Source organism: Geotrypetes seraphini, chromosome 2 (assembly GCF_902459505.1).
Source record: "Geotrypetes seraphini chromosome 2, aGeoSer1.1, whole genome shotgun sequence".
Classification (NCBI taxonomy): Eukaryota; Metazoa; Chordata; class Amphibia; order Gymnophiona; family Dermophiidae; genus Geotrypetes; species Geotrypetes seraphini.
In genome coordinates this window covers 312,232,284-312,254,507 of record NC_047085.1, presented here as the reverse complement: position 1 = coordinate 312,254,507, position 22,224 = coordinate 312,232,284, and the positions used below count along the sequence as shown (strand labels likewise).

Genomic DNA, 22,224 nt, shown 5'->3' with positions numbered 1-22,224 from the left:
TGTGGCTACATATTTATTTTTCAGTACTGCTGTATGCAATTTTTTTGTTTAATAGTGTCATGGTACTTCTAATAGTGAGAAAACTATGGTGCATTGCATTGGTTGATGAGCAGATTAATTGTGCAATAATGTACATTTATGTATTTTCTAGCACTGTTCTGTGCAATTATTTTGTTTAAAAATCTTTTTTTCTATAAGCAATACTGCAAAAAAAAAATAAAAATAAAATATGTTTGTACATTCTAAATGTTCTACTATGGTTTTTAGAAACCACAAGATATAACTCCCCTCGGAAAACCAAAAAAAGAAACAAAAAAGCAGAACAATGCCAGGGAAACGGCTCTCCAAAACTTATGATATATGAAAGAGGAGGAATCGGTGAACGAAAGTGCTCAGCAGGGTATCAAAACCGAGACCAATGAGAGTCTAAACAGACTCAGCCGTCACTAACATTTCACATCACTTCGCTCCTCATTGTTGAAAAATATAAGTGCACAAACAGTGAAATCATTTAAATGAAAAGAGAACAGTGTCTCTGGTAAAGAACTACTCAGAGTTGCCGATACTCACTAACACCAAATACATTTTGTTAGACATAAAGGGCTCCTTTTTACGAAGGTGCGCTAGCGGTTTTAGCGCACGCACCCGATTAGCATGGGCTAGCTGAAAAACTACCGCCTGCTCAAGAGGAGGCGGTAGCGGCTAGCGTGTGGCATTTTAGCGCACGTTATTTCACGCGTTAAGGCCCTAACGCGCCTTCGTAAAAGGAGCTCAAAGTCTTACTTCATTTAAAACGCTGGAGCACTTCAACACATCTGACAAGGACTCCATTTCAGACACTTCTTTAGGGATCTGTTGCGTCTGACCTCCAAAGCATAATTTGTGAGCTGAAATTGATTGTTTTATGTATTAATTAATAATAATAATAACAACTTTATTTTGTATACTGCCATACCCAGAGAGTTCTAGGCGGTTCACAGCAATTAATTAAGATTACAAACGATGAAAACATTGGAATTAACATTTTAGGAATGTACCGGTCATTGAAGTTAATTAGTTTGGTGGGTACAATAAGAGGGGAAGGTGGAGGTTCACATGTATTGATGGGAGTTGAAGAAGTGAGAGGGTGTGTTAGGGGTTCTGTCCGTGGAATAAGTGAGTTTTGAGTTTTTTCTGAAGTCAAGGTAGGTGGGGGGGCGTCAAGTACAATTTGGGCTAGCCATGAGTTTAGTTTGGCTGCCTGGAAGGAGAAGGTTTTGTCAAGGAATCTTTTGAGGTGACATAATTTTAGGGAGGGGAAGGCGAACAGATGAATTCTGCGAAGAGTTCTTATAGTTGTGATTTAGCTTGAAGTGAGGGTTGAGGTAGCTTGGGGATAGACCAAATACAGTTTTGTAGCAGAGGCATGCAAATTTGAATAGGACTCTGGATTCAAATGGCAGCCAGTGCAGTTTATGGTAGAAAGGGGTGATGTGTTCCCATTTGTTTAAGCCAAATATAAGGCGGACGGGGTTTTCTGAATCATTTTTAGTCTCCTGGTGGTTTTCTTCATGGAGCCTAGATAAATGATGTTGCAATAATCCAGGATGCTGAGAATGGAGGATTGTACTAACAGGTGGAATGAGTTGTCATCGAAGTATTTTTTTATGGTGCGGAGTTTCCAGAACACTGAGAAGCTTTTCCTGATGGTAAGATCAGTGTGTTTCTCAAGGGATAGGTGTTTGTCTAAGGTGACTCCCAGTATTTTTAGGGTTTGTTCTAGGGGGAAGTGCGTTTTATGCAGTGTTTATGTTCAGTTAATTGTATTGCACTGTCAAAGTTTAAAAATCAATAAAGATTTATTAAAAAAAAAAAAAAAAAAGGATGCTAGCAATCCTCAATAAAGAATTATTTAAATTATGGAATTCCATTCAATGTTTTTGTTGAGTCCCCATGGTCCCACTGCATTTAACTGGTGGATCTAACATTGCTCCCTGGTTGTAAAGAACTGTTGTTTATTGCCTTCTATTTTGGAAACATAGATTTGGAACCAGCGAATCTGATCAAATTGATGTTCAGCCAAAAAATGCTGGACCAAAGTGGCATTGTGGGGCTGATTCTATAAACGGGTGTCCTGATTATAGGCGGCTGCAGGCATCCTAGAGCCTTCTGGCAGCCAATTGGGACACACATTTTTTTTTTAAAAAAAAGCTCCCCAAGGCAAGCCTCCTACACTGTAGGCGTTTGTCACAGGTCACCTAAGCTCGCCCAAGGCAGGGCAAGGGTGTGGTTTCACCCAGAAGTGGCCTAGTGCGAGTTTAAGCGTCCATTCGCATCTACTTAGAGCCGAGACAGATGCCTTAAATGTAGGCCAGCAAAATGCTGGCCTATATTTAAAAACCTAAAAGCCGGGAAAAATACCCCTGCCATGATCAGCTGAGCTGGCTGCAGCAGGGGAACCTCAGCACCCAGCCACAAAATCAGCAGGAAGAATGCCCACTCCCTCCTGCTGCCATCTGCGAACCCCCAACATCCCCCTTCCGAAGAACCATAGGCAAGGATGCCCACTCCGTCCTTTCGCCACCCCCAGGAACCCCGACACACACACCCCCATTGTCACTCAGCAGGAGGGATGCCCACTCCTTCCTGCCGTCACCCCCAGAACTTGCAATACCCCCACCCCCACCTCCTGTACCTTTTTGAAGGCCAGCCAGAGGGATAGTTACATCCCTGCATCCTGGGATGCCTAAAGCCCTTATTGGCTCAAATGCCCAATATCCCTCCCATAGGAAGGGCCTTAGGCACCTGGGCCAATCAGGGCCTTAGGCCTCCTTCCCAGTGCATCCTAGGATGCAATGGGCATGGCCTCAGACCCTAATTGGAGTAAGCATTTCCTCTGGCCGGCCTTTCTTCAACAAAGGTACGGGGGGGGGGGGGTTGGGGGATTCAGGGGGTGGAAGCAGGAGGAAGTGAGCACTTCTCCTGCCAGAAAACAGGGAGGTATCAGGGGTTTTGGGGAGCAACAGGATGGAGTGGACATCCCTCCTGCCCGGAGACAATGGGGGAGGGTGCTGGGGGTCCCCTGCCACAGCCTGCTCAGCTGATCAAGGCAGGGGCATTTTACCCCCAATCAGCTGAGCTGTCATGACTCCCCAAAGTCGTGGCTCCGGGGAGGCCTGCCTACTCAGCTGATTGGGGATTCCCTTGCTGTGATCAGCTGATGGCAAGGGATCCCTTTGAAAAAGATAGGCGACTGAGCTACCTCTCTTTGCGTTCGGGTAGGCACGATTCTGTAACTGGCGCCAGTGACATGGGTGTCGGTTAGATAATCGGGGCATAAGGCATCTGTTTTTATAAAAGATAGACGCGAGTCTGTATAGGACGCTGGTGTGGAATTCTCAGCTCCTGAGTGTCGTGGTCTTACGTCTGCTGCAATGTTCACCAAGACAATGTTTCATGGACCTAATGGTGCTTCCCGCATATATTCTGTTGCAGGGGCCCACAATCACAAACAACGTATGATGATTGACATCTGGTACAAGATCTCAAACAATAAATTTTATATGTAAAAGGATGAATTCATTGAGTAATCTTCAAAGAAGTACTACAAGCCTTACATTGGTCACAAGGCTGATGAAAACCATTGTTGGGTACTTCCTCATTCTGTACGATAGACTGTACCAGGTTGTCTCTAATATTGCATCCCCTGGAATACGCAATACATGGTCTGAGCTTGAAAATTGAATGAAATTCCAAATTTTTGCCAATGACAATGCATAATCTTGTCAAATGTTGTCCCATGCAGGTACCTAATCCTATTTTTCTATAGGATCCATTATTCACTTTACACGATTTTGAGGTGCAAAATATACTGCTGGAACCTAACCTCCATTTTCCCACAGGGGCAGCGTTTCATCATTCACAAATTCATGGTTTGCAGACTTTTCCATGGAACCATACTACCGCAAATAACGAGAACGGACTGTAATGAGAAAAATATTCAGAAAAAGTATGAAGACTTTTACAAGGCACTGTATAAAGGGGTTTTTACTCTAGTGATATGCAATGTATTATTTCCCCCATTTATGCATGCATGAGGCTCATTATTCCTTTTTAGGCATATGATGCCCTGATTTCTATTGGACATGCACCTTGCTCCTTAGGGCACAGCCCTGGCCCCCTGCTCCAAAAAGACTTTTCGCTTGCACAAATCACTGAATGGTTAACCCTTACAGTATTTACATGAAGTGACAGTTCACAGTAATCATCATATATCAACAAGAATGGGATGAAGACCTCTAGCTATGTATCACCCATTGCCCTGAAGGACTTCATCTAACATATTCCTAGCAGTCGTGCCCTCATTCAATGCAGACAGCTTTCATGCTGTATATGTCACCTCTGACGACGTTCGGGCAATTGACTACCACCCCCAGTGCTTACTTTGAAACCTATAGAGTGCCCCTCACAAGCTCACAAACTGGTATTCTTAAATTGTGATCTGGCCTTGGCTGCTCTTGTACCACTGTGCGGGGCAGCATTCTGCCCCATGGCCATCTGCATGTTCCGCTTAGCCGTCACAGCCCCCCATACGGGGGGGTACAGTTTGAGCTACATAACGTAATATGATTATTTATTTACATACCGCGATACCTCTCAGTTCGATGCGGTCAACAGAAAGAGAAACCTGAACATATTCAGTGAAAAACAACATCCTTAACCAAGCACACCAATTTGGCATAAACTTAGAACGTCATCTGGCTTTGCATCCGTTTTCTCAGTTTCTGTACTGCTTCACATAACTCAGTAGTTGAATTGCTGTGTACTCCAATTAATTATTCTCAGTGGACTACTGAAAGCATACTAGCGATTCTATACATTGTCTATTTATGAATATAGTTTAGGAACATGTCATTAACATGCTGCATGTATAAATAATTAAATGCACATTATGCCACAGATGCAGCGTTCTCTGCATTAATAATGATAAACTGCTATTGTGCTTGCATATATTACACATAATCACCAACCCATTATATATAATGGCATTCCAGCATATACTACTACTACCACTATTACTAGGGGAGAGAGTGACTCAGTGGTTAAAGCTACAGCCTCAGCACCTTGAGGTTGTGGGTTCAAACCCACACTGCTCCTTGTGACTCTAGGCAAGTCACCTAATCCCCCCCCCCCCCCATTGCCCCAGGTACATTAGATAGATTGTGAGCTCGCTGGGACAGATAGGGAAAAATGCTTAAGTACCTGAATAAATTCATAGAAATAATTTTGCGCTTCCCTGGGAGAACAGTATAGAAAATTGAACAAATAAATACTACTATTTATAATTTACGTAGCGCTAAAAAGTATACACAGTGCATACTGATTCAATTTCACATTTTAATACTGCAATATAGTAAAACACAGAAACTAAAGTAAAGTTCATGGAAGTTTCCTTTTTGATGTAAATATTGTATAAGGGCAACTTCTGTTGGCAGGAGGAAGTGTAACCCTGTGCAGTGATACTCAACGTATTCCTGATGTAGGATTTGGCCAGTCGTCAGAACATTCACAATGAATTTGAATGTGATGTATTTGTATTCACTGAACCCCAGGTTCTATCTAAAAGTTGATATGGAACAAAACAGTGCATCCCTTCTGCCGGAGGACTTGAGGGGGATTTCAGAGGTGGCAGTGGGAAAAATTGGGCATCTCTCCTGCTGCGGATAGTGTCTGGGGGGTTCAGGGGTGGCAGAAGAAGGAAGTGGGCATCCCTCCTGCTGGCCAACTTGCAGTGGGGTTCAGTGGTTCCCCGCCATGGTCGCTCAGCTGATTGCGGCAGGGAGATTTCCTTACCGCAGTCAGTTTAGTGGCTGCGTCTGTATGAAATGTAGGCCAGCATTTCAATGGACTACATTTCAGGTGCCTATCTCAGCCCTAGGGAGATGCCTAGGGCTGCTTAAGCACACTCAAGGCCACTTCCGGGCAAAACCACGCCCAGCCTTGGGTGACCTTAAGCGTCCCTAGGCACTTCCCTACACCCATGACAGACACCTACAGTGTAGACGGTTTGCCTCTGGGTTTATTTATTATTTTTTTTTAGAAAACATGCATCCCGGTTGGCTGGTTAGACAGCGGTAGGACGCCTACCGCTGTCTATAATTGGGACACCGTTTATAGAATTTGCCCCTTAGTGCTGATTTTCAGCGCTAGGCTGGTAAATTAGGCTTATAAATCTAAGAAAAAATATGGCAGGCCTATATTTATGAGCATAATTTTTAAGCTCCTAAATGAGGATAGATTTTCAATTAAAATGTTACACTCTTAAGCTTGGCTGAAAATAGAGTACACATTTATGGAGGCTAACCTATGGGCATAAATTTAAGAGCTCAACATTTCTGAATATTGGGCTCTCAGATTTCAAAGGGTGTGTTTGGGAAGGGCCCAAAATCTAGACAGCATGCCCTGTTGTACCAAAGGAATATAGGTGTAGATCTAAAAATTTCTACAACAGCTTTTAAACTTGCCTTAAGGCACACATAAGTACCAGCTTAAAGGGACAGGCACAGCCTGATGGAACCCCTCCTATGAGCTTCCTCAACTCCCCAAAAGTAGACCCCTTGTACTCCCCTCCACATAAAGGAAGTGGTCTCTCAAATACCCCATTCCCTGACAAAGGTAGTAATCTCCCAAAGACCTCCCCCCCCTTCCCATAGTCCCCAGGACTGACCTAAAATCTCCCTCCAGAAACTGGATAGCTTGGCACTGGCAGTTATGCAAATATATTCATCTTAGAGAAGAAGAAAAGCACAATAAAAACATTTGAATATGTAAACAGTAGAAATAATGCATAAATGTAAAGCATTCATCAGTAGCAATATGAGGCTTGTTAAGGTGAGGCTTATGAGTAACAGAAAATATATCTTTACAGAAAGGATGGTGGATGCTTGTAACAGCAAGCCATAGTTTGTAGAAACTATGGCATAAACCCAGATCGTCTTTTGTTGCAAAGAAGAGAAAGTCTGAAATTGAGTTTGGGATATGAAATGTACCTTCCAAGCTGAGTGGGAAATTCAAGACTCAGGGTTTGTTCAGCTACTTTTAAATGTTAACTAGACAAATGTTTTGAATCTCGCTCCCTAAACCAGTGGTCTCTGAATGCGTAGCCACAAGGTCACATGTGATTCCTGAAGGCCTCCATAGTGGCCCTCAGTTAGCCAAAATGCTTTTGGAATCCTGTAAATGCATTCATTTCAATCTTGCCCACTTTATTTGGTAATTGCAAACAATATCTTAAGTGTGTTCTCAGGTGTCTCATGTATGAGGGCCCCTGCTATGCTTCTCTAAAAGAGATGAGTACTTTTCTAACTTTTCTATAATTAAAATATTTAAATAAGAAAAATAATTTAAAAATATATATAAAATAAGACCGATGAAGACTTTAGTGCAAACAATTCTGTGAATGAAATGCTCTCACAGTTTGCACCGCTGAGGTCCTAAACGGGAACAATATGTTCATCTAAGGTTGTGTATGTGATACCAAGCTACTAATAAGGCAACATAATATAATCAACAACATTTGGCATAAGCTTTAGCCGACTATGCCATGCATTCTGCTCTGTTCTTACTTTTTTCTAGATATTAACACAGTACTACCACTAGATGTCGCCAAATATCACCTGTCCTATTTCTTGGCACTCTTCCTTTGCTCTATTATATGTATGTGTGTGTGTGTGTGTGTGTGTGTGTGTGTGATGAATTATTAAGACATGGGTATGGTTTATTAATGGCTATACTTCATGCTTTTCAGATAGTTTTCCCTGTAACTGTTTATGCTCTGTCAATATGCATTTGTAATATACATTATCACCACACATTCAACATCATTAATGCTTTTTTCCCTTGCGTGAATAGCACACGAAGAAGGGCCATTTACTAACCCGAGGTAAGATTTGGCCATCGACGTGTATTAATGAAATTTTGTAGCACATTAGCAGCAGAACCTCATAGCAAACATTTTTAGGGTAAACGGGCCGTACTCAGCATATGAGGAGAAACAGTAGCAGCACGAATGATATATTATACATTAACCCAGTGTGGAAACAGTTTGGAGGTGTCATTAACTGTTCCACGACAACTGTCTTGATGTTACCATGCATCACAGTAATATCCATTGGTATCGGTGCTGCTCACCCTGTCCCTTTTCACATATTAACATAAAATTCCATGTTAACAGTTAAATGCCAAATTTATCACATAATAACATCTTTTGGCATGTGTTAAGGACATTTTAGCATGCGGCAAATGCTTAACACATCTTATTACCTGCATTAAACACCTAACCTAGCTTAGTGAATAATGTATGTCACTGCACACTTTTGCTACACAGATCTTTAAATACCTCTCTGGTAATATAAAGTTTTTGCTTTAATGGTAGCACGTGATTTGATTACTACAGTTTGATTATTTATTCAGTCTGACATTTCAAATCTAACAGAAAATTCTGCATTAGTGGAAACGTGATGGCACTGCTTTAACGTACATTAGACTGCTTATTAAACAGGCCGCATGATGATATGCATGGACAAGGTGAAGGCTCTTTCAAAATGTTTCAACAAACCAGTATCCCTTCAGAAATGGAACATAGGTCAGGAAGAAAATAAATACTGTATTTGCAGTGCTCAATAAATTTTCAAAACATATTTGCCTTTACGTTTGCCATTGACATATTCCTTGCCAATGTAGCAAAATGGAACACACATGTAAACCCTATGGCACCAGATCCAGTCCAAACCAGTTTCACTGTGGCTACCTCAGTATTTAGAAGCCAATATTTCAAACTCCGTCAAAAATACAAACAAAGGGGTTTGACTTAAAATTGTCAAAAATAGAGTGATAAAGGTACGTATATGCAGACAAAGAAATCACTCTAGCTGGTGCTTATAAATGTGCTGTATCGATAATATATACAGTGTTGAATAACTATAGGCTCAGAATCATGGAGTTGGTAAACAGGGAAAAAACCCCGGCACTACCGCCTCACCGCCCAATCATCGCATGAGAGGAATATCACCAATGAATTTATATATTAACTTTGAATGCTCAAAAAAGCCAAGGGCTAAAGTTCTTAAACTGTGTACGCCGTTATCTTAACAAAAGGAACACAGCAACTTATCTTTCGGTTTGCAGGTTCCGACATGCCACGTTTCGCTCCTGCTTCAGGGAACCCAAGGAACTTTGCAAAAGATTTTTCAATGGTGGGCGGAAAAAGATTTATTCAAATTTAAATTAAAACAAATCTCATTGAATGCTCTAAAATTTATAAAATTTCTCTTGGCTAAAGGTATGGAACTCACCAGAGTTGGAAACAGATATCTCACATAATGCACAAAGCTTCTGTTCTTACGATGTTACAAAAGCGGAAAACCACCGGAAATTTAAAGGCCTTTAACGTGACCACGTAAAATACAATCCACGTAAAATCAGCCATTAAAATACAAGGGATCAGCTGATAAAAATAAAAAATGAAAAAGTAAAAAGTAAAAATACAAATCAAAAAACTGAAGAACTGGAATCATAAATACCAACTTCTATAGAAAGGCACGCCACTCGATCTCACTATTTAAATCTCTCGGGTGTAGGGTGTTCAATTTAAAAATCCAATTCTGTCCTCTGGCATACAATCTGGCTTTTAAATTGCCTCCACACGGTAACACCGGGGCTTCCAAAACAGAGAACCATAGTGCTGTTGGCTGATGATTTTCTGCTACCCAGTGTGGGGTGAGGGGGGCTTCCATAACTCTTGTGGAAATTCTGCTGATGTGCTCACTGATCCGAACTCGGATACTTCGGATGGTATGTCCAATATATAACAGCTTACAAGGGCATTGGACAATATACACTACTCCACTTGTGCGACAGTTAGTAAAAGGTATGTTCTTGCGATTACATACCCAAGTTGGAACATTCATTTGGGAAAGAGGAATGTTATACTGGCAAACTGTACATGAAGAACATAAAGAATGAATGCCTCCAGAGGATGTCAAAGTGCTTTTATCAGACAAAAATTGAGATCTTGTGAGGCATTGTTTTAAATTACGGCTCCGGGAGTAAACAAAACCTGGCAAGTCTTGAAACGCAGCATGATGTTGTAAAATATCCCAATGAGAATTAATTATCTGCTTGATCTTAAATGCATGTTGTGAGTATGGAATAACACAAACTAAAGATGACTCAGTAGTGTTATTATTTGAAGAAAAAAGAACCTCTCTTTGGGCATACAATGCTCGCTTAAACGCTTTTTTGATGACTGTTACTAGGATAGCCGCGCTCTCTGAAGCGATCTCTCATATCTTCAGCTTTATTTAAAAATTCATCTTGAGAGAAGCACAAACGGCGTAACCTTAAACACTGCCCAGTAGGTATATTATTAAGTAAATGTCTCGGATGGTGACTCTCATATCTTAAAAGGTTGTTCCGGTCTGTAGGTTTTCTATAGATGGTGGTATAGAACCTACCATTGTTTAGCGTGATATTAATGTCCGAAAATGGTAAAGAACAGATATTTGAATTGATAGTAAATTGCAGGTTAGGATCACCATGGTTTAGCCAACACAAAAAAGAGGATAACTCAGTGGCTGTCCCCAACCACACTGCAAACACGTCATCTATATAGCGTTTCCACATTCCACATTTCCACGTTTCCACATTCCACGTTTCACAAAATATTCAGAAGGGTATAGATACCATTGTTCAAAAACTGCAACGTACAAACATGCTATTGTTGGTGCCATCTTAGCGCCCATGGCTGTGCCCTTAATTTGTAAAAAATAAGATTGATCAAATTGGAAATAATTCTTACTAAGGGCTACCTGGGCAATACTAACTAAAAAATCTATCCGTTGAGCAGACAAACCCTTTTGTTGAAGATGTTGTTTAACTACATTGATGGCTGCTTTCTGTGGTATGTTTGCATAAAGTGCCTTGATGTCAAAAGACACTAAAATCACATGAGAGGGGACTTCTTGAAAAGTATCCAAAAATCTGATCATGTCGCCTGTATCTTTGACATATGATGTGGAACTTGATCTTTTAATTGAAGATCTATAAATTCAGACAAAGGCTCCAAAATAGATCCTATACCTGCCACAATGGGACAAGCAGGGAGATCCACTAAAGATTTATGGATCTTTGGAACAAAATATATAACTGGAGTCACCGGACATGGGCAACACAAAAATTTATATTCTCTTTTGTAATGGTCCCCGATTCAAGAGTTTGTAATAAAATATGTGCAATGACTTCAGACAATTCAGTAGTACGATCATGATCGACTAATTGATAGTATGTGTCATCGAATAGTTGTCGGTGCGCTTCCTGGACGTATGCAGTGGTGTTCATTACTACAATACCTCCTCCTTTATCTGCAGGATGTATCAATATATTCTCATCAGATGACAAAGATTTTAAAGCTGCCCTCTGAGAGAGAGTTAAATTGTCCTTAACATGTGTCGGTTGTGATTCTAATTTGAGAATATCACATTCAACCATTTGTTCAAAAACCTGGATATGAGGGTCAACCGGACCGAGAGGGCACCAAGTTGACTTCAATCTTTTAGAGGATATGTTAATACTATTTTCAATAGCTTCTGTCTGGCTGTCTTGACTAACATGAACGTCCTGAAAAAAATGTTTGAGTTTCAATTTACGTATAAATTTGTAAAGACATATCCGAGTATCCGAGTGGATTATATTTGGAAGTTGGAACAAAGGCTAAACCTTTGAGTACTTCTATTTCAATACTCGTGAGTGTCCTACTAGATAAGTTGAACACACTTGAATAACTTATGGCTTGGGGTTCTTGTGTCTTGTAGGTCTTTGATTGCCGATCCTGGTGTTGGTTACTAAAAAAGGCTTCTTTTGAACTGACCCGGTTGTTACTGCTGGAAGTGTGACACTTCGTATGATATTCTTCTGTATGTGTCTTCTTCTGAGGTGTCACTTGATGTTTGAGCATAAGTGGGATGTCTATTAGGTTTACATCTTGATTTATCCATCCAACTATAAACAAAGCCCCTTTGATAATCAAGTTCGTCTCCATGTAATTTTTTAATTTTGGAACCTCTTAACTCGATCTTGAAGTCATCGAGTTTTTTGGTTAACTCTTAAAATTGTGCCATTTATACATTGTCTTGTATATTATCTTTCAGATACTCTACTTGGGTTTGTAATTCTGTTTTATATTGGTCTAATTCCACTTTAGTAGTTTCAATAATTAATAACATAAGGTCATACGAACATTTTAAGGATAGCATTCCATTTCTGTAAGAAATTAGCATTGTCTAAGAACAACCGAGGTTCAGTTCTCATACGCAGTCCTCTAGGTATGTGTTTAACCCTGCAATACTCCACTAGTGTGGCTGAGTGTAACTTGGCCCGAATAATCCTTTTGTGGGAGGATTCTAATTGGTCCCAATCTGAAAAAGCTGTCCCTTGTTCCGCAGAGGTGAAAAGGTGAAATTCGGCCAATAAATCATTGGCTTGTTGCTCACTATATGACATAGTGAAGAGAAATTTATAAATTTTAGAGCATTCAATGAGATTTATTTTTAACTTAAGTTTGAATAAAATATAATTTTTTAAAATTTTGTATTTTTTCAGAATCTTTTTTCGTCCACCATTGAAAAATCTTTTGCAAAGTTCCTTGGGTTCCCTGAAGCAGGAGCGAAACATGGCACGTCAGAACCTGGAAGCCGAAAGATAAATTGATGTGTTCTTTTTGTTAAGATACAACGTACACAGTTTAAGAACTTTAGCCCTTGGCTTTTTTGAGCATTCAAAGTTAATATACAAATTCATTGGTGATATTCCTCTCATGTGATGATTGGGCGGTGAGGCGGTAGTGCTGGGGTTTTTCCCCCATTTACCACCTCCATGATTCTGAGCATATAGTTATCCAACACTGTATATATTATTGATACATCAGTCAGCATCAGCAAGATGTTATCTCACCGATTTGCCAAACTTCATTCTATATAGTTTAACAATGTTTTCAGGTCCTCAGAGGGCCACCACACACTCAAACCATCTCATTGTGCGGGGCTTTATGCTCCCACTCGTCATTGGACCCAGTATACGTTTTACTGTGTTTATATTATAAATATTTTTAAGAGATTTTTTAAAATATATGCTAAAAGTACTTAGCTTGTAGATTCGACGTATGATTCAAAGGGCTTTATACGGGCAAAACATGTTGGTGATTGATGTTTCTACCCTCCCGAGTAGCGTCGAATCTACACGCTAAGTACTTTTAGCATATATTTAAAAAAATCTCTTAAAAATATTTATAATATAGACACAGTAAAACGTATACTGGGTCCAATGACGAGTGGGAGCATAAAGCCCCGCACAATGAGATGGTTTGAGTGTGTGGTGGCCCGCTGAGGACCTGAAAACATTCATTTTTAAAATTTCTATACCGTCTAATTGCTAGGCGGTTTACAGTACATCCACAATACTTAAACAGTATAAAAGAGGGACAAATCATCAAAAATTAAATTCACAGTTAATCCTCAATCATGACAAGTCAGATCCTATAAAAAAAAAAAAGCATTAACAAACAATTGTGTTTTGAGGAGTTTTCTGAAAAGTTCCTCTATCAGCACAGTTCCTTAGCTGCCTTACCATCGAATTCCATAATTTTACCCCAGCACAACAAAAAGTCATTGCACAGGTTTCTACATAATTCAGATTAACGTTGGCCTTTAACAAAGCAGAATTTTCAGAACGCAACAATCTGTTGGGCTGATAAATGGTCATCTTACTCTTGAAATACTCTGGAATTGTACCATACAAAAACTGACGACAAATCATAATGTTATATTGCATTCTAAAAGCCACTGGCAGCCAGTGCAGTTGCTGAAGCCAAGGTATAATATGAGACTGACTCAAGTCAATTAAACCTGCAAGAGAAGGGCTCATAAACATTGTAACTCGTTTGTTATGGAGGAGAGAACAAAAATGGATATTTAATTTGCATTCCCTTCATCCTGATGGCCTCAATAATGAGATTGAATGGGCAGCTTTTCTCTGACTCCTTTTTGGTAGCCCTCTATGATACATTTTTTATTTTTTTATTATTTTTTGTTTTTCTGCAGTATCCACCTTGAAGTTCCGTTCTGTACTCTGCAAATGAATGGATGACGTCATCACGTTCACGCACGGGTGTTCCCCTCCCCCCTCTGCTTTATAAGTCAGAGCGGGTGCCGGCGTTCTCCGTTGCAAGGAACCTTTCAATTTTTGAACTGGTCTGTAACCTATATTGTGTCTCCTGTCTAAATTGCCAGCTTCTAACACTTTAGTTTTTTGCACAGTTACAGTTGCTTTTTGAGTTTCAGTGCCTGTATCTTGTGTTTCTTACATTTGTTCTCCTTTGTTGTTGCATTGCAGCTTACAGTTGAAGTATTTACAATTAGTGATTTTTGACAAAAACTATCTACTTTCGGTTGGCGGGGTCTCCTGAAGCAGTCACCGAAACGGGGCCACGTCAGGACCCTGGAAAGTTGCTTTTTGCAAGCTAAGTACAATCTTTAGCTATTTTTTGAATGCAACCACTATCATTGTGCAAATTGAAAATTCTTGCGAATTACCTTATCTAAGTATTGACATTTTTCAAATTTTGCACATCCTCAAGAGTTGGACTCGTTTGCTAAAACTATGCTATGATTTGAAAATATAACTCTTGTTTCAAGAGAGGGTTATCTCCTTCTCTTTAGAGTTACAAGCCTCTGAGCAGAGTTACAATGTTTATGAGCCCTTCTCTTGCAGGTTTAATTGACTTGAGTCAGTCTCTTAATTACACTTCAGCCATTTTCTGACTCTTAATTGCTACATTGTCCCTGTGTATTGGAAACGAAGGTATAATATGAGCCTATTTTTGATGTTCCTGTAATCAGTCTGGTTGCAGCATTTTGTGCCATTTGCAATACCCTGTACCTCGTCTTAGTCACTCCAAGATACAGGGCATTACAATAGTCAAACTTCGACAGAAACATTGCCTGCACTACAGTGTGGAAATCAAAGGATGCCCGCATCGGCTTCACTCGATACAATAGACGTATTTGTGCAAAATATGGCTGTAAACTGCTTTGTTTGTAAGACGGAAAGGTGATGTATCAAATCCATTATCATTACCCTAATTCAATAAGGAGGTACTGATTTTTAGACACCAAGAATGTGGCTACTTAGACCCTATTCCAGGAAGAAAAGCAGGCACTTACTTTTTTCTTATAGAATACTAGTGTGACAGGTCACAATACACATTTATATTTTAGACACTAGCCCTTCTGCCAGAGGTCTTCCCTAATTTTTAAGTCAGGGCCACTTTGAATCCAAATGAACCGAAGAAGAGCCACAAAACACCTTCCCATGTGGGGCTGGGACACTGCTTACGAGCAAGTGGCAATGACATCTATCCCTTCAAGCCCACTTTTAAACTTGTCACTGGGGTATCCTCAAGAAAGCAGGCATTTCCAAGTGCACTCTCTTTTTCTAAAAAGAAATGCCTTGTCTTTCAAGCATGCAGCATATTCCCCCATCCACTTCCTGTTTTCTTTCATTAGCTTAGGAAGAAGCGGAGATTAGTGCCCCCCTCCCCCCCACCGAATAATGATGAGGGCCACCACTGCACCCCCCCAGGCCTTGGACTGAAGAATGCTGCCTTATGCCAACCATAGAGCTGGTGCAAATGCTCACACCTAGATTGTTAAAGACTGTGGGTAAAAATGTACCCATCCATATTCTACTCAACTCTGCCCATGTATGTGCCATTGCATCTTATCCTCTACCTACAGATATACCCTTATTCTAGCTATAAACATGTAAATAACTAGAATACTGGCATTCACGCATGTTCTTGTCACCTAAATCTTGGTGGCTTCTTATAGAGTTATCCCCTACTAGAGTATTAAATAAAAATACTTAAAAACAAAATCTGAAGAAAAATAAATTATATAAAATATACAGAAAATAGGTGCACACGCTTCTGCCACTCCTATAGCTGTCATAAGCGCTTGCACCTGTTTTATGCGAGTATCTTACCTGTTATGGTAGTATTCTATAAAGGAATTAGATATCTACCTTCCTTACAGAATAGGCTCCTGCCTATGGCTTATAGAATCACCCTGAATATATACAGTGCCACTAAAAATTCACTGATAGGATAACAGTCAGTCATCGCTAAATGCATAAGTGCTTTTGAATATTGGCCCGGACAAGTCTAGTCATTACAATAGATATGAACGATCAATCAATTTTGTTTCTAAAGGTACAATTTTTTTTTTTTTTTTTTTTTAACATAAACTGCAATTAGATTCCAGTACTACCGTCCAGAGTCCAACAGAGTTCTTCATACTGACTACCTGAATAAGACAAATAAGGCATCTCAGCATCGCAGTTCAGCCAAAGCTATTCTGCAAGTTTCTCAAGCTGATTCCTGAGCACACATACCTCAAACCACTGCCCATGCGATTGCATTTTCAGGATGACACAGGGATCTGGCTTGGAAAGTGCATCGCGGTCCGATATGGCCTTGCATGACACTCGCAGCTCGACCTTAGTCAGGCAAGGGCTGCTAAAGATTCCAAGTGTGTTGGCTGCGGATTCATAGATGTTACTCATTTTCTGCATGTTATGCTGATCCTGTGAAAGGAAAAGAAGAAAATAAGAATTTATAAAGAGAGGACTTTCTGACTAATGGCACAATAGTACCTGTAACTGTGAACAAGCCTGTTATTCTGAATTACAGCCCTTTTCTGGTAATCTAGGCCAGGTTTTCCACAAGTCAGCCAGAACCACTGAAAATTGTTGTGCAAAGCCCTAACATTGTAGACTGCAGAAGTGTCGTATTACATAGGCCCGGATTCTATAAACTCCGTCTTAAATTAGGCACTGGTAGGTGCCCTACCAGCACCTAACTTAAGTTGTAAATGCCATTTATAAAAAGAAAAAAAAAATCATTTAAAAGAAAAATGTAGGCGCCTACCGGCATCTTAAAAAAAAAACAAAAAAAAACAACGGTTCATAGTCATTTGCGCACAAGACATCAGTATGCCGACAATTTGGCGTAAGACACCAGCGTGCCGGTGAAAAACTTACTTTTAAAGAGCTCCAACGTGGGGTATGAGTGGGGAGCCCCCAAGTTTACTTCATACTCATTGCGCTGCCGCTGGGGGGGGGGGATTGGAACCCTCCATTATAGAGTAAACTTAAATTTTTCCCGATTTTTTCGGAAAAAGTTCTCAATAATGTGGGGTGATGCACCCCCCACCCCCAACGGCAGCGCGAAGAGTATGAAGTAAACTGTGGAGGTTCCCCACTCACACCCCACATCGGAGCTCTTTAAAAGTAAGTTTTTCACCGGCGCGCTGGTGTCTTACGCCAAATTGTCTGCACTGTAATGTCGGCGCGCTGATGTGTCACGCGCGCTTTTGTCCTGACACAAAAAACGGTGCCTGAATCGTGTCTACATAGGTGCTTTACAATGCCTAACGCTACTGTAGGCATGGCCAACACCTGAAGTGGCATTAGGCGTCACAAAGTGCCTCCATGGATAAAGAAGATGCAGGAACTTGGGAGTAGTTAAACTGGATAAGCAGTGGGATTCCACAAGCCTTTAAGCTAAGAAATGAAAAGGAGTCTAAGAGTCTGGTAGAAAAACTGAGGCTGTAGACCAGGGGTGCCCAACGCTTCGATCGCGATTGACAGGTCGTTCGCTCAGGCGACCCCAGTCGATCGCACAGCAGGTTCCTTTCTTCCCTTCTCTTTTTTTCCCCTCCTGACTGGCCCGCCTCTTAAAGAACGCTGGCCAATCAGAGTGCTGGAAGGGCGGGGTGAAGGTCGGTGGGGGACGGAGCTCAGCGCATCACAAGAAATAGAAGCGCCTGTAATGATTGAGGTAAGAGCGAGGCCTAATGCTGCCCGATATACAATTTAAAAAACCCCAAAATCGGCCTCCCAATCAGTGGCGTACCGAGGTGGGGCGGTCCGCCCCCGCCCCGGGTGCACGGCTTGGAGGGATGCACAGCCGTCCGGGTCCTCCTGCCCTTTCTTTCCACTGGTCTGCGCACGGGGCTCGCCGCCCAAATGGTGCTGTTGGTTATCGCGAGACTCGCGGGAATTGACGGCACCATTCGAGCGTCGGTGCGGGACCAGGCAGGCGCGAGCCCCGAGCGCGGACCGGGGGAAAAGAAAGGCAGGATGACCCGGACCTGCCGGCTGTGCACCCCTCCAAGCCGTGCACCCGGGCGGATCGTCCCCCTTCTACATCCATTGTACTTGTCTTTTATTCAGTTCCACTAATGAGCATTGTGACAGGCAGTTCCTATGGGGCAGTTCTTGGAAGTATTTCTTTGTTTTTCTGTGCCTAAGTATTCTATTAATTTAACTTCCTTATTCCTGTGGGGATCTCCAAAGGGGACGAATGGGAGACGGCCGGTGGCAGGTTGTACTTTAGCAATTCTTACAGGTTTCCATAGGCCTCAGGAGCTGTCTTCCCTCTGCCGTGGTCCTGCCCCTCCTCTAAGTCAGAGACAGGCTTGGGGCAGAGGGAAGACAGCTCCTGAGGCCTATGGCAACCTGCAAGGATCGCTAAAGTACCAGCGATCCTCTCTGCAGACTGCTCCCTGCTGGAATTAGGTAAATGGATGTGGGGAGGGTAGGCCTTCGGGGGGGGGGGGATCCAGTCCTTCAAGGGGTAGTGCAGACCTTCAGGGGGGGAGTCAACCTTTGAGGGGGAATGTGCAGACCTTCAGGGGGGGTCAGGCCTTCGGGGGAGGGGGGCTGTATAATAAAAAAATATTTGAACATAAATACAAAGTACACTCGGTGTGTGTATATATATATATATATATGTTTAGCATTTTTATTGTTGGTAGATCATTTTGACTTGGTCATTTTAAAAGTAGCTCGCAAGCCCAAAAAGTGTGGGCACCCCTGCTGTAGACAGATGTAGTAGCTATGAAGGGAGGAAGAATTACACTGGCTGCCAGTGAAAAAAAGGGATTCAATTTAAGATTGCTTGCATGGTCTACAAAGCAATATATGGAGAGAACTCCAATGGACTAGTATCTGATATTAGGGTCACACACTCTTCTCTTAATTTGAGACTAACAGAACGCCTCAAACTGACCTTCCCATCTCCCCAAGTTCAACAACAATAACAAAAAAAAAACAACTTAGACTCCACTTTTGAATTTCAGAGACCCAAAATTTGGAATGTCCTACCTTTAAGTTTGTGTCAACTTCACACCTATTACAAATTCAGGAAAACACTAAAGACATCTCTTCTCTCTGTAATTCTTAGTAATCTAACCATGTAGGGCCCTAAAAATCTTACTGTAACTTCTGACTATCCTTGAAATTATTTTGTAAACCACAATGATTTCAAACTGAAATTTGCGGGATAAGAAATGTGTGTCATGGTATGGTATGTTTGAAAACAGCAAAAAGAGGCACCAGAGAAGTCACAGCCAATACAAGTCTTTTATTGAAGTGAAGTCATTTTAAAACAAACAAAATCCCAACTAGGACCTAGTTTCAGTGACTGCATCACCTTCTTCAGGGGACAATATTAATCATGTTGGTGTCTGTTTCACAACTGAGGCGCCTCAGTAGTAAAACAGAGACGCCAACGATTAATATTGTCCCCTGAAGAAGGCGATGTAGTCACCGAAACTGGGTCCTAGTTGGGATTTTGTTTGTTTTTAAATCACTTCAATAAAAGACTTGTATTCCCTTGCTGGTTGTGACATCTCCAGTGGCTCATTTTGCTGTTTTCCTTGTAGTATTTCGAGGCCTTGTGTTCTCTTTCTTGTTCTATAGTATGTTTGAAGCCAGAACAAGGAGCAATGCTGGGTGTGTATGTCAGAGGCTAGAGGGGGTAAATCTACTCAAAGAAAATAAATAAGGCTGAAAGGGGAGCTTTGCTTGAGGATGGTGACTGCAGCCAGAGACAGAGGTTTGCTTGGGCCAGAAGGGGAGGTTTAATGGGAAAGTCAGAAGCAAGCTAACTGAGGTCAAGGGGTTGCTTAGGGGTGAAGATTGACTGAGATCAAAGAGAAAGTTCCTAAAGAGGTAAGCTTAAGTCTGCACTCCCAGATCTGAATCTGAACCTCTGGTCTCAAAAACTGAATGCGATCCTGTGTTTCCAGAAACAGATTAAGCCACTCTTCCTAAAGTGGAATCTGAACCTGATGTTCCATAAATGTCAAATACTGTTTCGGTATATAGCCAGCACTTTAATTCTTATCTTCTCCTATGAACTAAGGGAATGTGTTGGCGGTGAAGTGACGCTAGGACCAGAAGGGGTCATGTAGACTAGTGTTCCTGCTTTTTGTTTGCTGTCCACATAATACTGTATCCTCGTATTAGCTATTACTGGTGTGATGGCCGTGTTAGTCCACTTTCCAAGGTAATATAAAGAAATAAAACAAAAAACAAAGGAAATAAGGTAATACCTTTTTTATTGGACTAACAATACCTTTTATGATGAGCTTTTGAAGGTAACCCTTGTTCTTCAGATCAGAAATAAGCAAATGTTGACAAAGATCAGTATATACAGTATAAGGAAAACATGAAAACATTTCAGGGATAGGAAGAGGGAGGGGTAGGTGAGTGGCCAGATGACAGAGAGGTGACAGAGCAGGTTTAAAATGTCTTTGTAATGGGAAAGGAAGCCCAGCCCAGATCTCTGTTAAGTCCTGTCTGGTATATGTCAAAATATTTCGAAAACTCATCATAAAATGCATTGAGTTAGTCCAATAAATAAGGTATGACGTTATTTCCTTTGATTTTTGTTTTAGTTCTTTATACACCTAAACAGTAATGTGTCTGGTCTGAAAAATTCACAAACACCCTAGTCTCCCGCATATGGTGTGAGAAGTACCCTGTTTCCCCGATGGTAAGACACTGTCTTATTTTTTTTGGAAGGCCAAAATATGCTCTAGGGCTTATTTTCGGGGGGATGCCTTATTTACCCATGAAGAAGACTACAGTACACAGTTATTGTTGAAAAAAAACAGAATTTTATTGCCTGTATTGGATGTTCTGGCCGTGAACAAACTCCTGCAGTCTCCGTTAGGGAGGGATGAGGGAAGCTGCCTGTGTTTCCTTGCGCGGAGTCACGTGCGCGCGCTGCAGTCCTGTCACTTCCTCCTCTTCACTTCATGACGAGGCGCGGCACGCAGCCATGGAGGCAAATACGGTAGACGGAGGGACCACACGGAGTCACCCACCGTACCACCCGATTCGGGTAAGCGCAGGTATCGGTGGGTGGCTTATTTGCGGGGGGGGGTGCCTTATTTTACATTTTTTTCTAAAAAGGGGGGGCTGTCTTATTTGATGGCCCTGCCTTATCATCGGGGAAACACGGTAGGATTTATGACCTACATTTGCCTACAGGTAATCAAGGCCAAAGTGGAATTAATTGACCATCATGTTATCCAGTTGGCATGCAGATACCGGCAGAGTTTCAACAAAAGTACACTTCTCCCTCCATATTCGCAGTTTTAGCACTCGCAATTTCAATTATTCACGGTTTTTAGCTTGCTATTGATATCGTAAAGCAACTTGCACAACATTCAAAGCATAATACAAAATGAAATGTAGAAAAATAGTATAAATTACAAAACAGTAAATAAGAAAGAAAATATGCATTGTAAAAATAAAAAGTTGCCACAATTAATCACCCTATTAACAAAGCCACATTGTTGCTGCTAACAATAGTCCTAAAGGATTGGACCACATGTATAGAAAACCTAAACCAGAAGGCCGTGAGCCGAGCTGCCCATGACAAATGCATATGGGAATTATCTTGCATTCTGTTCCTGATGAACAGAAGTGAGAACCACTAAGGATGATAAACCAGTAAAAACAAAAGGGCCCCTTTCACTAAAGTTTAGAACAGGGCTATCCAACCTCGACCCTCGCCAGGTCGAGTTTCCAGGATTTCCCTAATGAATATGTATGAAATCTATTTGCATACAATGCAAATGGTGCATGCAAATAGATCTCATGCAAATTCATTGGGGAAATCCTGAAAACCCAACTGGATTCTATAAACGGTGTCTAACAAATAGCGGCTGCCAATCTTCAGTTAGGCACCATTTATAGCGATGGACTTAGGTGTTGGTAGGTGTCAAAATCTTAAGCACCCCCTATTTAAGCAAAAATTTTCACGGCCTAAATCCCAGC

The 22,224-nt window shown here is 41.3% G+C and overlaps 1 protein-coding gene across 6 annotated transcripts in view; it reads right to left on the bottom strand.

Moving 5' to 3' along the window:
- The window catches only part of CPNE4 (copine 4), an 879,187-nt gene that overhangs the window by 647,694 nt on the left and 209,269 nt on the right, over nt 1-22,224 (bottom strand). For 5 of the 6 annotated variants that reach the window (XM_033930001.1, XM_033929997.1, XM_033929998.1 and 2 more), the window contains one exon: nt 16,483-16,674. In XM_033930001.1, coding sequence (XP_033785892.1) covers nt 16,483-16,662 — 180 coding nt within the window. In that variant the 5' untranslated portion in view covers nt 16,663-16,674. Of the gene's footprint in view, nt 1-16,482; nt 16,675-22,224 lie in introns of those variants that run through there. The other variant, XM_033930000.1, reaches the window with a different exon arrangement.